We start from the raw sequence: 13710 nt of genomic DNA on the forward strand, positions 1-13710 counted from the left end.
GGTATATCTCCATATATTATGGGGAGCAGTATATAAGGGAGAGGGATAGCTCAATGGTTTGAGCATTGGCCCGCTAAACCTAGGGTTGTGAGTTCAATCCTTGGGGGGGCCATTTGGGGATTTAGTTGATGTTGGTCCTGCTTTGAGCAGGGGGTTGGACTAGATGGCCTTCTGAGGTCCCTTCCAACCCTAATAATCTGTGATTCTAAAATATATTTAACTTCTGAAATATTACCACATATAATAGTATATTACGTTGCTTGAAACAATTGGTATAAATAGCCTAATAAAAAAGTTTTTTCCACAAAACATGGGCCCTTTGTAGACTTGACAAAGAAGATTTGTGAACTCATTGGAAAAACTTGACTTACAAATGAGAGAGCTATTGATATACTATAGCATGTGTGATAACTTTCCTGTGAGCTGTTTATTTTTATTATGCAAGTCCACCTTACCCACGTGAATACAGTTCAGTTAGGGAGTCTGGAAAACAGAATATGAGAGAGAAGCAACATGCTTGTTTTGGTGCCAAAAATTAGAATCTGCTTTGTTTTGCAGAGGTAAAGGACCACTAAAAAATACATCAGATGTGATTAGTGCAGCCAAGAAAATTGCAGAGGCTGGGTCAAGGATGGACAAGCTGGGACGGGCTATTGCTGACCATGTAAGTCATCATTTATCTTCATAAGCCTCCATCACAACTGAGTAATTGTTCTGTGTGGATCCTTGAGAACGATTGGCGGCTTAACTACTTATCTAGTTTTCCACAATCACTTTGTGAATACAGCTCTTCTACCTTTTCTCCCAACTGCTTTGCTGCCCCATCAACATAAACCACTGAATGCATACAAATACTTTTAACAGCTCATTGTTTTAAATCAAGCACCTAGTTTCTTTATATTAGTGGAAAAGAATAGAATTTGGGTTTGTTGTACTGAAGATACAAACAACAATGTGACTGTAGGCAACACAGTAAAGATCATTATGCTCCCAGCAATAGATCAGGCACAACCTTGATTTTAATCTTCCTGTTTCTGCGGAGATGTTTGAGAGTAGAGTTATCAGCGAGTTGTATTTGAAATGCTCCACAGTATCTCTATCTTCTGCCCATCTCTCCTATATATCCATCTAGAATAGGTTTATTGTTCATCTTTTATCCAAAGAAGGCCACCATTCCCACTATTATTGCACTACAGTGTCAGCAGAGTAGGTAGCTGTTTCCTTATTCTGTACTTGAACTCGCCTGCTTTAAAGCCCATTAGCAAGAGGACTATCAGTGGAGCTTTGCTTTGTCACTGCAAATATTAACAGAGTTTAGCTTGATACAATGAACCAAGTGCTCATGTTATCACACAAGGTATTCATACCACAGTGACAATCATAATAAAACAAAAATCTTACTCTATCTCATAACATTTTTGACAAGCACAGACATCGAAGGCTAAAGAAATCTGTGGTGTTCATGATAGTCGATGCTCCTGAGAGGTCCTGAAATACAGATAGCTTAGGTTTGAGGTTTGTGATTAACCAAGCTTTACTTTTGCACAGCTATAGGTAGTTTTGTCAGGGCTTGTCTACATCAGAAAGTTGCAGCGCTGGTGAGGGAGTTACAGCGCTGCAACTTTGAAGGTGTACACATCTGCAGGGCACCACCAGCGCTGCAACTCCCTGTTTGCAGCGCTGGCCGTACTCCCGTTTTGTCTCGGGTGTAGAGGATCCAGCGCTGGTGATCCAGCGCTGGTAATCCAATGTAGACACTTACCAGCGCTTTTCTTGACCTCCGTGGAAGGAGGAAGCCTCTGGTAATCAAGCGGGTCTCCTTTCCCGGTTTGCTCTCTCGTTCCCGGAGCCCAGAGCAAGCAGGTCTCCTTCCCTGCGGTTTGCTGGGTGGCTCCGGGAACGAGAGAGCAAACCGCGGCGAAGCGGGTCTCCTTTCCCGGTTTGCTCTCTCGTTCCCGGAGCCCAGAGCAAGCAGGTCTCCTTCCCTGCGGTTTGCTGGGTGGCTCCGGGAACGAGAGAGCAAACCGCGGCGAAGCGGGTCTCCTTTCCCGGTTTGCTCTCTCGTTCCCGGAGCCCAGAGCAAGCAGGTCTCCTTCCCTGCGGTTTGCTGGGTGGCTCCGGGAACGAGAGAGCAAACCGCGGCGAAGCGGGTCTCCTTTCCCGGTTTGCTCTCGCGTTCCCGGAGCCCAGAGCAAGCAGGTCTCCTTCCCTGCGGTTTGCTGGGTGGCTCCGGGAACGAGAGAGCAAACCGCGGCGAAGCGGGTCTCCTTTCCCGGTTTGCTCTCGCGTTCCCGGAACCCCCCTTGAAGCCGCCCAACAGCGCTGCAGTGTGGCCACATCTAACACCACTTGCAGCGCTGGTTGCTGTAAGTGTGGCCACTCTGCAGCGCTGGCCCTATACAGCTGTACTAATACAGCTGTAACAACCAGCGCTGCAAAACTTTAGATGTAGACATGGCCTTAGTCTCTCTCTCTGAATACAAATACACAGCGTGTGATTAAAAAATGAGACCTGTTTTTATTTAAAGAAGAATTAACTCTTAAAACCAGTGCAGATGTTTTAATTGTTTCATCCAGCTTCCAGAGACTGTTGTTATGACTGATATACATTTATTAGTTTTACTGAATGTTTAATATTAATAAACTGACAGCAGCTCAGTGGAATAGCGTGGAAAGGCTGCTTCAAACGTCCCCCCCACCACCACCACTTATCAGCAGTGAGTGAAGTCCTGGCATTAAGGTGAAGAATGGGGAGATGCCCCACTTCAGACAAGCAGGGCAAGATTTCAGACTTAGCTTGCCTTTGGAAATCTACAGTGACCTCTGTTAGCTGAAGTCGTCTATTGCTACAAATTAAAGTAGTGTTCCACGCACACACTCAGATGATGAAAAGCCATCATTTGCTCTCACAACAAGTAGACAACAGAACTCTTTAAATGCATATTTTGGATTATTTTGATTGGAAAAGTTGTTTTTTAAAAAAAATTGACAGGTATCTTCAGGAGATGGGGAGGCAAGCAGTTGGTGACAGTCATAGTGACAAGACTAACTTTTTTCAAACCCTAAACTTTCAGCTTATATATTTCATTGAGTCTGCTTGCATACTCATAGGCCTTGGCTACACTTGCAGTTGCATGTAGGGTATGTTTAACTACATATGGCAGGGAAAGACTTGGATAGGAGGGAAAGGCTTCAGCAGCGGGAACACTCCGTTTTTGTCACCTAGGCCGTGCCTCTCCGTCTATGCTACTGTTATACCCGTGTGTGTATATTGGCTTTGCTCTACATGCCACCATAATTGTGAATGTATCTATAGAAACAGGTGCAGTAATCTGTTAATGCAGAACTATTTTGACAATCACAGAAGACTTGCAATACAATTTCAATGGAGTGTTAATGCTTTCAATATGCCAAGAACAGGAACTAAACTAAGGGGTGCACTGTCATGTTGTGTTAACCACATGGCACTAGGTGAATTGGGCCCCTCATGTTAATGTGTCAGGAAATCCTAACTCCTGATCTCAGATAGTTTTATCACTTTTATGGCCTCAAAGGAAATGTGCTATTATCTAAGGTATTTCAAGTCAGCTGAAAAGTGCCTAGCTTCAGATTTTCCCAAAGGCGTTTCATCTTTCACTCAAAATATCAGGATATTTTTGAATGGCGGAAATATTAGTAAGTTGCAAATACCTCAAGAAATTGAAATGATTGCAGCACAATGGAGGCTCTCATAAAATTCATTCTCCTGTCTCTACAAGAACACTTACAAATCATTCTGACAATATTTCTATTGCTTCCAGGCTTTGATAGTTGTAAGAGGTACATCAATTGCCAATTTGTGAAATCACAGTGAACTAGTAGGGAAAGCTTATGCATTTCCCCAGCTTTCCAATAAAGTAATAGCAGCCTCTCCTAGCACCCTTATGTTAAGCAAGATTTTGATTATGTCTAATGCTCACACAACGTAAGGCTGCTTTTGGGAAAATGTATTCTGATGCAGGATTAGTACTTTCTCATTTGACTGCTGCTGTTGTGTGTGGCCAAAATGATTATCCAGTAGCAATAAAAAATTTTCCTCCTCTTACAGGTTTTGTAACTGCATGATGAAAAACTCATGTATTATGCATGTAGTGGAATTTGCTCTCTGGGCCACTGGCACAGTGTCAAGGTTTAACCGACAAAAATTACAATGTTCAGATTCTAAAATGGGGTTATGTTGGAAAGGAAAATGGCTCTGCCTGCCAACTTGAACCTATCAATAGCTTTCTGTTAGTAAGCAAATTCCAATGGAGAAGCCTTGTTTTCTTTAAGAAAGTTTGGTTCCATTTCTTAGGAGATCTTGTAAAAATGTGAACACATTTTTACTGCGTGGTGGTTTTTGTCAGGTGTCAGTCTGTATCATTAGCAATCCTGCGTTTTGAGTTTTAACAGCCAAATTTTGTTGTACTTTTCTAAGTGCCTCAGCAAGTTTTCCAGTTTTGAGCTATTGGAGGCCAACTGGTGAATGTGAATGACATTGACTTCCTCTAACAGTCACAGAGATGGTTACCTCCTTGTTGGGAGCCATACCACAGCAGATTAATGCTCTATCTAGTCAGAGACAGGATACTGGACAATGGCCAGTACAAGATCCTTTGGAGGGAGCTGCAGAAAATGTCAGGGAGTTAAGAATAACTTGCTCATAGCGGCCATTTCTTCCTGACCCCCCAATCAGTTAATGACTAATTTATGCAGTGAAACATTACTTAATTGTCTTTCTTTCCCAAATTAATTGACTGATAAAGAAGTGTTTATTTTTTAGCAGTTTTAAATGTTGCCTTTTAGTTTAATTAAACATCCTTGTTGTCATAACATGAAGGGGCAGCGATACATTGGGTGCTCCTATTTAATCTTCTTGATACTATTCCTTATCTTGTATACCTTCATCATGTTCCCTTTCATTCATCGTACTCTGTGAACTAAACACTCTTGGAACAAACTTCCCATCCCCACCCCCAGATCTGCAATTAGCTTTTAGTAGTAGAATGACCGGAACTGAACACAGTTTTCCAGTTGGTGATGATCTATTGGTCTGTATGGTGGAATAACACCATAATACATTATTTTCTATCCCATTCCTTATGCAGCTGAACAATATTTTCTTTCTTTACCATTGCACAACATGCAGCAGCCCTCATTCATTGAACTATCCATAGTGAGGCCAATGTCTATTTCCTTAATTTAGAACTCAATAAAATACCCAAGGAGTTCAAATTATTCCTTCCAATATGCAATGTTTTGTAGTTGTCGGGCAGGTGAATGCCACCTAGAAGAATCGAGTTCTGTTTCTGCTTCTGTCAGAGACTTTGTATGTGCCACTGGACAAATCACTTAAACCAACCGTTTCACAGGTGGCCACTAGTTATGTGTTCCTCATTTTCTTGGTGCCTATCCTGAAAATCATGCTCAAGGTGTCTTAAAAGCTGACACTCACAGCTACAACTGAAGTCAGTGGAACCTATGGCTACTCAGCAGCTCCGATAGCAAGGCAGTGTAATCTGAAGGAATGTTCAGTGGTAGGAGTCAAGAAATCCTGATTTCTAATCTAGGCTCAAGCACTGATTCAGTCTGACACTGGGCAAGTCATTTAGTCTTCCTCTTTCTCCATCTGTTGTCGGTTGTTGGCTGCATGCATTCTCTTTGCATGCTGCACTGGCTCTGGCCAGATAGCCCATACAGCAGACTTCGATCGAACTGCCAGGGAAGACCATAGACTCTGTTCAGTGGCAAAGGCACTTGGCCAGGTTTATTGCCCAAAAAGCATGGTATTAGTGCCCTATACATGCTACAGGTACACTTAATACATGTATGCCCATCACAATGAACTTGGCTCAGTGAGTGGCAGGATTTTCAGCTCCACCCCTCAACCAGAGAGAGAGACCCACTCAGTGACCTCTCTTTTATACACTGTTACAGGCAAGTTACCTATTGCCCCTCTGGTGGTGCTAGTTACCACCCTTTACTTTGTACATGTTGGTTCGATCAAAACATCTGTAGCCGTTACCCTGTCATCCTAACCTTATCCTTAGGAAGGGTCAGTGTGTCCTATATCATGTTAGTTGAATGAGTTTACACCATAACCTTGTAGTAGGGTGTTCTGGCACGATCCTTCTAGAATGTATTTATGTGAATACGTAGTGCTTAGGAGAGCTTGTGTTTTTGAAATGCCAGCCCTGTTCTTGCCAAGTTCATGTATCGGATAGTGAACCTGAAAGCAGGCATCTGCCTTGTAACAGGGCCTGACTCTTGCTAACTTTGCTTAATATCAGCAAGGCCTGACTTTTGGTCACTTTAATTCAGGCCCCAGGCCTCATACCAGGCCCCATGCTTCAAACTCTCTTTCTACTACAGTGCGTAGCTGCCTACCTTCCAGGAAGTGGAGGATTAATTGTCTGTAGCGTGCTTTATATGTTGAGTGCTATAAAAATGCTAAATGCTCTGGAAGATGCAGGTCTTTAGGTGACTGACTGTAGCCAAACTTGAGTCACTTAGCACCCAGAAATAGTGGAGACACCTGTTGTTGGGCTTACTCTCTCTTGGCCTCAGTATACAAATCATTTTAATTTTGTCATTTGATAACTCTTGAGTGCTCAATCCTTCAACCTTAATGTCCTTTCAGTACCAATACTCCAGTACTGGTACTAAACTTTGTGACCCTTTCCTGCTAACCTTTTGCCATGTTGAAAACTGACCATTCTTTCTTCGTTCTGTGTTCCTTTATCTAGTTGCTAACATGACAGGATGTTAATTCTCACCCTGTGACATGGTTTTCTTACCAGCCTCTCTTGAGGGACTTTGTTAAAACTTTTTGATGTTCCAGATTGTCAGCTGGTTCTCCTTTATCCACTATTTTATTGACACACACAAAGAACTCTTAATAGGTTGGAGAGAGACACTTTTTTTTGCAGAAGCTATGCTAATTAGCTGTGCTACTACCATTTTTAAAGATAACTACAATACATGCTAAACACCAGTCTTCCTATACACTAGGTGATTGTGCATATACCCTCTTCATCTCAAATGTGCAGAGCATATTGTGGACTGTGGCTGCCACTTGGATGGGCTCCTCTGTTTTTGATATGGGAATGAGGCTGAGAAACACCAGAGCACTTGAATCTTTAAGGTCATTCAGCATATTACCACCTTATTCTATCAGGGGAGCATGTTCTCCTTCCACAGTACGCCACAAGAGCTGAACAAATGGCTTCTCTACTGCAGTACTGTGCCCAGTAGTCAATTTATTACACAGCTAAAAAATGTATATCTGTGTGATTTAATGCAATAGCATTTGCTGAAGCACTTTCACACCTTCTCAGGAATTGTTACCACACTGATAAGAGGTTTGAGGTAGTCAGGACTACATATCTGTTCTTTTGGAGATACTAGGTAAGAGGAATTACAGGGGTCATTATTCACTAATGCAAACATTTCATTTAAAATGAAAGATCAGCATCCGAGGCACAAAGACGCTACTCTTGATTTAAGAGTTACAAGTAGGATTTATAAATGCTAACTTGAGATCGTAGGATGCAAAGTGCTGTATCAGTGCTTCACAAATACAGCTTCAGTATCCATGTGGTGTGCAGATACTACCTGTTAGCAAAAAAGGCTAGGAGATTTGCCCAAGATCACACAGCAAGACTAGTGGAAGAGCAGATGAGAACATGAAAGTCTTGTCTCCCAATGCCAATGTTTGAGAATACATTTTGATTGCACAGTTACCATCTATTGCAAGTCAATGACTTCTCATCCCACAATCCCAACATTTAGCAGATACTAATGTTTAATAACTTCTAAATGAAAATTTTGCTGCTACTTAACTTAGGCTTAAATAAGGGGTTTGAACTCAAATGCAAGAAATTCTTCAGAATTATCATTTGCCTTTCATCACTAGAAATGTTGTGTGGAGTTAGTGGTATGTCAGAACTGTTGTACAGCTATTACAAATGTGTATTCCATTCTTAATATTGTCACTCATTACTGCACTGTTTCTTTATTCACTTTTTTCATACCATTTGTCAGTGAAAGTAGATGACTGGATGCCTATAAATACATAAATTGAGTGTATTCATCATGATAGATACATAGCTGAACAAGTTAAGCTTCTTTTGGATTTACTGGTGTCAGGATAGTTAGTTCTAAAAAATAGTATTCCTGCTTTTCAAAATTCTGAAATAACAATTTTCTATTTTCAGTGCCCAGATTCTGCCTGCAAACAAGACCTTCTAGCCTATCTACAGCGTATTGCTTTATACTGCCATCAGTTGAATATCTGTAGCAAAGTTAAGGCAGAAGTTCAAAACCTTGGAGGAGAACTGGTGGTCTCTGGGGTATGTAAGATCTGATATTTCCATTTCATTTTTTTCTTTCTAGGTTGAATAGTTTTCCCAGTTTAAGCTTTTGTGTTAAAGACCTATAGATAAAGTGAAAGGCACGAGGGTTTATGTCCAAACTTTAAATCCTTGTAAATATTGTAACTGCCTCTACTTGAAGGCAGAATCAGCATCTTAATAATCTTCAAACTACCTTTCAGCTTTCATTACTAGCCAATACCCTCAGCAAGATGTTTCACTAAAAATTTGTAATGTTCTACCACTTTTTCCACAGGCTGTTGATTTTACATATAGTGGGATTAAATCATTTTAATCAGCGTAATTTTATGTATATTTCTTAATCTACCCCATGTTTTCATAGAGACTTTGAACAAGATGGACATGTAATTATCTAGGAGTATTTATTTCAAAATAACTATGCCCTGAAGTTAAACTTTTTTTAGTTGCTCCACTATTTGATGACAGCTGAAAGCTGCTGTAAGGCCAACCTCATTCCTTACTCTGGACATCAATTTAGCAAATGCATTCTTGTCTTCATTGTACTTCAGATTTTTTTTCTCACTGAGATGAATCTACATGCTCTAGGTTACGTAGGAGAGAAACAGCTACATTTATGAAATCTTCTGCCACATTCTAACTTGTTTATAATAGTCACTTATGTTCTAATTGAGTGAAGTCAACCATGATGCTGGAGAGTTAATACAGGATTTAGTCTATGGAGGGACAAAAGGGATTGGTAACACAGTACTAGCAGTTGAGTCATTAGAAATCAATTTAAAATCTGATCTTTCCTAAGGTGTTTCATATACTCGAAACCTTTGTACAGTTTCTCATTTGTGCAAGTATCTCGTACAATTTCTCACTTTACTGCTTTTTGCACTGACAAGTGGCTGCTCTAAGGAGTATAGGAATAGTGAGTGTTGCATAATAGCTGAGAAAAATTGGAAACCAAATGTAATTGAAACAGTTCTGGCAACATAACATACTTTTACATAATGTTAGCTCCTTTATGCCAGAGAGATTTCTCTGCCACCCTCTCACTACTGGCAGCAGGACATGCTCAAACCGCCAGAAGTGAGGAACTAAGCGATAAGATGCAGCAGAACATGTGTTGCTATGTATCTCTGGTGCATGGCTGTCATCTGTGAGACTGAAGGCATTGTGGTGTCAAAATACTAGATATGTCATTATACAAGAATGTGCTCTAGGGTTTTACTGGTGATTATAAAATTCCTTTTTAGTTTACATCCTTCAGACATAAATTAGTCCATATCAGTAGGCTAGTATCTTTACTACAGTCTGCTTATTTTTATCTCTTTTCATTGAATAAGAACATGGCTAAATGTTCCCAACACTTTTTGGCCCCTAGCAGATTATTGGATGAAAATCTGTGCTGTAAAAGAAAGTCCACTACTTCCCATTGAATTGGGCGCTCTGTCTTTAAAAATAAATATTAACAATTTGTATCCTGAACTAAATATATGCACACAATTCCATAGCAAGAATTTGGCAAAGCATCACTGAGCAACTAGAATGAACTATGGCAAAGAGAATCCAGGCAGGAAAATTCAGGAATTTAGCAGTTTCCCTCCCACATGTTTTGCATACTTTTGCAGATTTCTTCACAGTTGGAAAAATTCTGTAAAGAACAGTGAAGATAAAAATATATTTTCCAAATTGATGGTTAAGTTAAGGAAAGAAGGTTAGATTGATTGAACGGAAGTGAGCACACCAGGTCATTCAGATCTGGTCACTAGCTACCAAATTGCGAGCACCCTGGGGAAAGGGCTCTTAATCTGTAAATCCTCAAGCACATTGGAGCTATATAAATCATAGGGGGAGCCTGAAGTACGTATACCGCTTCTGGATCATGCAGGCTAAAAACTGCTTCAGATCATTCTAGGACCTACAACAAGTAGTTTTTTGAATTTTTATTTTAAAAAAAAGGACATAGACCCTGGGAACAGCAGACCCTCTGAAAAAGAAATGGCCATTTTGCAGTTAGCAGCTTTCTGAAACAATCCACTCAGTGAATCTGCAGCTCGGCTTAGAACCCAAGTGCTGAAACCTGCTTCCTATGCAATTTATTATCCTAAAATGTCTTGAGTTCTAGGGAGGAAATACTTGATCTGTGCACTTGGAGTGCCCCTTACATGTGCTTGATGCAGCTGACCAGTCTATGCAGATGTGATGGGTCACATTAGAGACCTAACCATTGACTTTCAAAGCCAGGACACAATCTTTTTTCCAGAGACTCCAAGAATTGCTTAGTGGGTGCACCAGTTTGTTGGCAAAGCAGCCAATAAGCAGTTTAACTAGAATGAAAAGGAAGCACACAGTGCAACTGCGCAACCCCAAGACTGGCTGTGCCAACCAGTTCTTTAAAAATATAGTAGTTTACCAAGAGGTGAAAACGTCAGCTTCAGTTTAGTAGTGCAGTAGGCTGCCAAAAGGCAACAAGTGGTATGATACCTGCTTAATATCCAGGCTTTCAGTTAAAACAGAAATTTTAACAAAATCAAGGGTCACTAAAGATCAGTAATGTGGTCTACAGCCGGTTCTGAGTGTCCCAATCAATCTGACTGTTAGTTTGCCATGGGGTTTATGCATGTGAACTCTCAAGTGTATGTAGCTATTCCTCTTGTTATATGTATGGGCACTCGTGGCAATAAAGTAGATTTAAATATATTGTTTTAAAATGACAGTGAATTGTTATAATAGTGCAAGCATACGCTGCATAGTGTTGGGCTCAAAGTAGACTCCTAGAATTGGAGAGGATAAACCATTATTTCAGCAAGACTGTGTGGTATTGGTCTGTCTTGATGCACAGAGCCTTCATGCCCTAGATCATGCTCAGACATTTGCCCAGCTTCCTCCCCTAGTTCAGCTCTCATCTGCCCTACTGTCTGCTTTCTCCATTGCATGTTCTTCATTCTGTCCCTGCTTGCCATAAATGCAGTTCCTTCAGACTGCCTCTTCCTTTCAACTTCTCTAAAGGACCTTGGCATGAGCAACAGAGGAGCTGAGTTCCATTCCTCCCCTTAAGTTCTCCTTTTTTTCATAATAAAAATTGCTAGGTAAATAAACTACATCTGGGTGCCCAAATTACAGCCCAAAGGCAGCTTCTATCTATTACCATTAATATGAAGATACATCCAGCAGAAACCTGAGATCCTGGTATGTAATCCCTTCATGCCATACCTGTCTGAACTGCAGCATTGCTTGTGGGCGTCTCTGGTCTCTGTAAACCACAACCCCATATGAAAGAGGAGAACAGCTGATATAATCTGCTCAATTTTGTGCAAATTAGTTGTGGCCCTCTACTCCACTGGGTTCATCTATACACTGGTAATTTGGCAGGAGCTAAAGTTTGGTCTCCCAGAGTATAATTTTACTCTTCATCTTTTCCTTACTCTGAAAGAACTGTTTTCTCTAATGCAGCTTTCCTCACTTTAATCCTGCTTGCATGGACTTCATCACTGGCTGAAACTGCTTAATAGTACCTTCCTCTTAATGTGATTTTAATATGCCAGTGTGACTTAAATATTTCAGTCAGCGATTTAAGATATCATCATAGCTATAATACACTTAAGTGAAGTGGAAGCTGCTGTGATAGGGCAGCTCAAGACTGACAGCAGACAGCCCAGTACAAATATTTTCAATAGTCATAAATATGAAAGAGGCACCACTGAGTGCACAGAAATACTGCTCATTCGTTTGATGGTATGAGTCAGAAAACATAGCATCATTATTGGAAATCCTGCTGAGGGTCCCTTTAATAAGAGAATGAACTACCTTAAAATATTCTAAAAATTCTAGGGTCACAAAGCTTCTGAAACATCTTGCGTTTGCTTAGTTCTTGCAGTGAGTAGCAGGGCATGGGCATTGCTAAAAACAGATGATTATGTCTATTGTAGGTGGACAGTGCTATGTCTCTGATCCAAGCTGCAAAGAACCTGATGAATGCTGTGGTGCAAACTGTGAAGGCTTCCTATGTGGCATCTACTAAATATCAAAAGTCTCAAGGAATGGCTTCCCTGAACCTTCCTGCTGTGTCTTGGAAAATGAAGGCTCCAGAGAAGAAACCTCTGGTCAAGAGAGAGAAGCAGGATGAAACTCAAACCAAAATCAAAAGAGCATCTCAGAAGAAGCATGTTAATCCTGTGCAGGCTCTCAGCGAGTTCAAGGCAATGGAGAGTATTTAAAGAGAAGTTTTTCCTTCAGACCACTACTGCTACTTCCAGAACTTTACTTTTAATATTCTATGGATTTCAAAAGTTTACTATTCATTAAAATGTATTTACTTAATATAATTTGGATAACTTTGTTTAGATTACATGGGGAAATACTCAAATTTATAAATCCTATCAATACAACCTCAGCCTGCAAATGTTTTAATGTTAGGTTGCTTTTAGACTTCAGGGGCATATTTCTAGGTGACAATTATTTTTTATAACTCTGCTAAACTAAAATATATCCTATAACCAAAGAATCTTACACTAATCATTAACCTTAGTAGTTGGATCATGTTATGCCTTTCAATGACTGCAGTTTTACATTGTGATCAAGAAGAAAACACTCAAAAGAGAGAATTAAATTACTAATGGATGCACTAGTGTATTCACACATGGTATGTGTAGGGGATAAACTTTGTGTTTAGAGTGTGAGGATAGCAGGTGCTAGCTGTGCTTCTTATACAATAAGGCAGCAGTGAACAAACATCTGGGAAAGTAATACGCTGTCGCACACTTTTCTAACCTGAGTGGGTTTGATTTTTCTTTTTTAAATTGGAATAGAGCTTTTTGTTGCATTTGTTTTAAAATTGCTGTTTTCCAAGACACTACTTGAGCTGTGGGTATTAGAGCTATTTGACAGAAAATGGTGAGTCATGCCTATTAAAGCATCTTGAGGGTAAAGTATTTTGTGGTTACTTTGCAATAGGCCTTTTTGTTTCATGTATGTCTCTCCAGGAGGAGAACCCATAAGAAATTCAGTGAAACATATAATGCATCATGGAGGAAACTGATTACTTTTTTTATGACACAAAATGAGAATTTTAATGGTTGGTTACAAATTACTAATGTACTTTGCCACAGGACACTAATAAAGTTGCTTTATCAGCTGGTGTGTTGTCGTGCTGTAAATTTAGCATTTTTTCCTTCCAGCATTCAAATGCAAATTCATCATTGTACTCATTTCTGATAATTGCAATGCATCCTGCCTTGGGCTTGCAAAGAAATCCAGCAAATGGTGTTTATTCAGGCTACAATTTAGACTTTACATTATTTGTGATAACTTTAGCTACAAGGTATAATTTTGCTGTCTTATTTAAATTTTA

General features: G+C 40.2%; 1 protein-coding gene across 4 annotated transcripts in view; it reads left to right on the plus strand.

Moving 5' to 3' along the window:
- CTNNA1 (catenin alpha 1) overlaps window positions 1-13492 on the plus strand; it is a 214242-nt gene extending 200750 nt beyond the window's left edge. For all 4 annotated transcript variants that reach the window (XM_050962581.1, XM_050962580.1, XM_050962583.1 and 1 more), the window contains 3 exons: window positions 559-664; window positions 8235-8369; window positions 12290-13492. In XM_050962581.1, the coding sequence (XP_050818538.1) occupies window positions 559-664; window positions 8235-8369; window positions 12290-12577 (529 nt within the window). In that variant the 3' untranslated portion in view covers window positions 12578-13492. The remainder of the gene's footprint in view (window positions 1-558; window positions 665-8234; window positions 8370-12289) is intronic.
- The last annotated feature ends 218 nt before the right edge of the window (window positions 13493-13710 follow it).

The sequence above is a fragment of the Gopherus flavomarginatus genome, chromosome 7, assembly GCF_025201925.1.
Source record: "Gopherus flavomarginatus isolate rGopFla2 chromosome 7, rGopFla2.mat.asm, whole genome shotgun sequence".
In the NCBI taxonomy this organism is placed as follows: domain Eukaryota; kingdom Metazoa; phylum Chordata; order Testudines; family Testudinidae; genus Gopherus; species Gopherus flavomarginatus.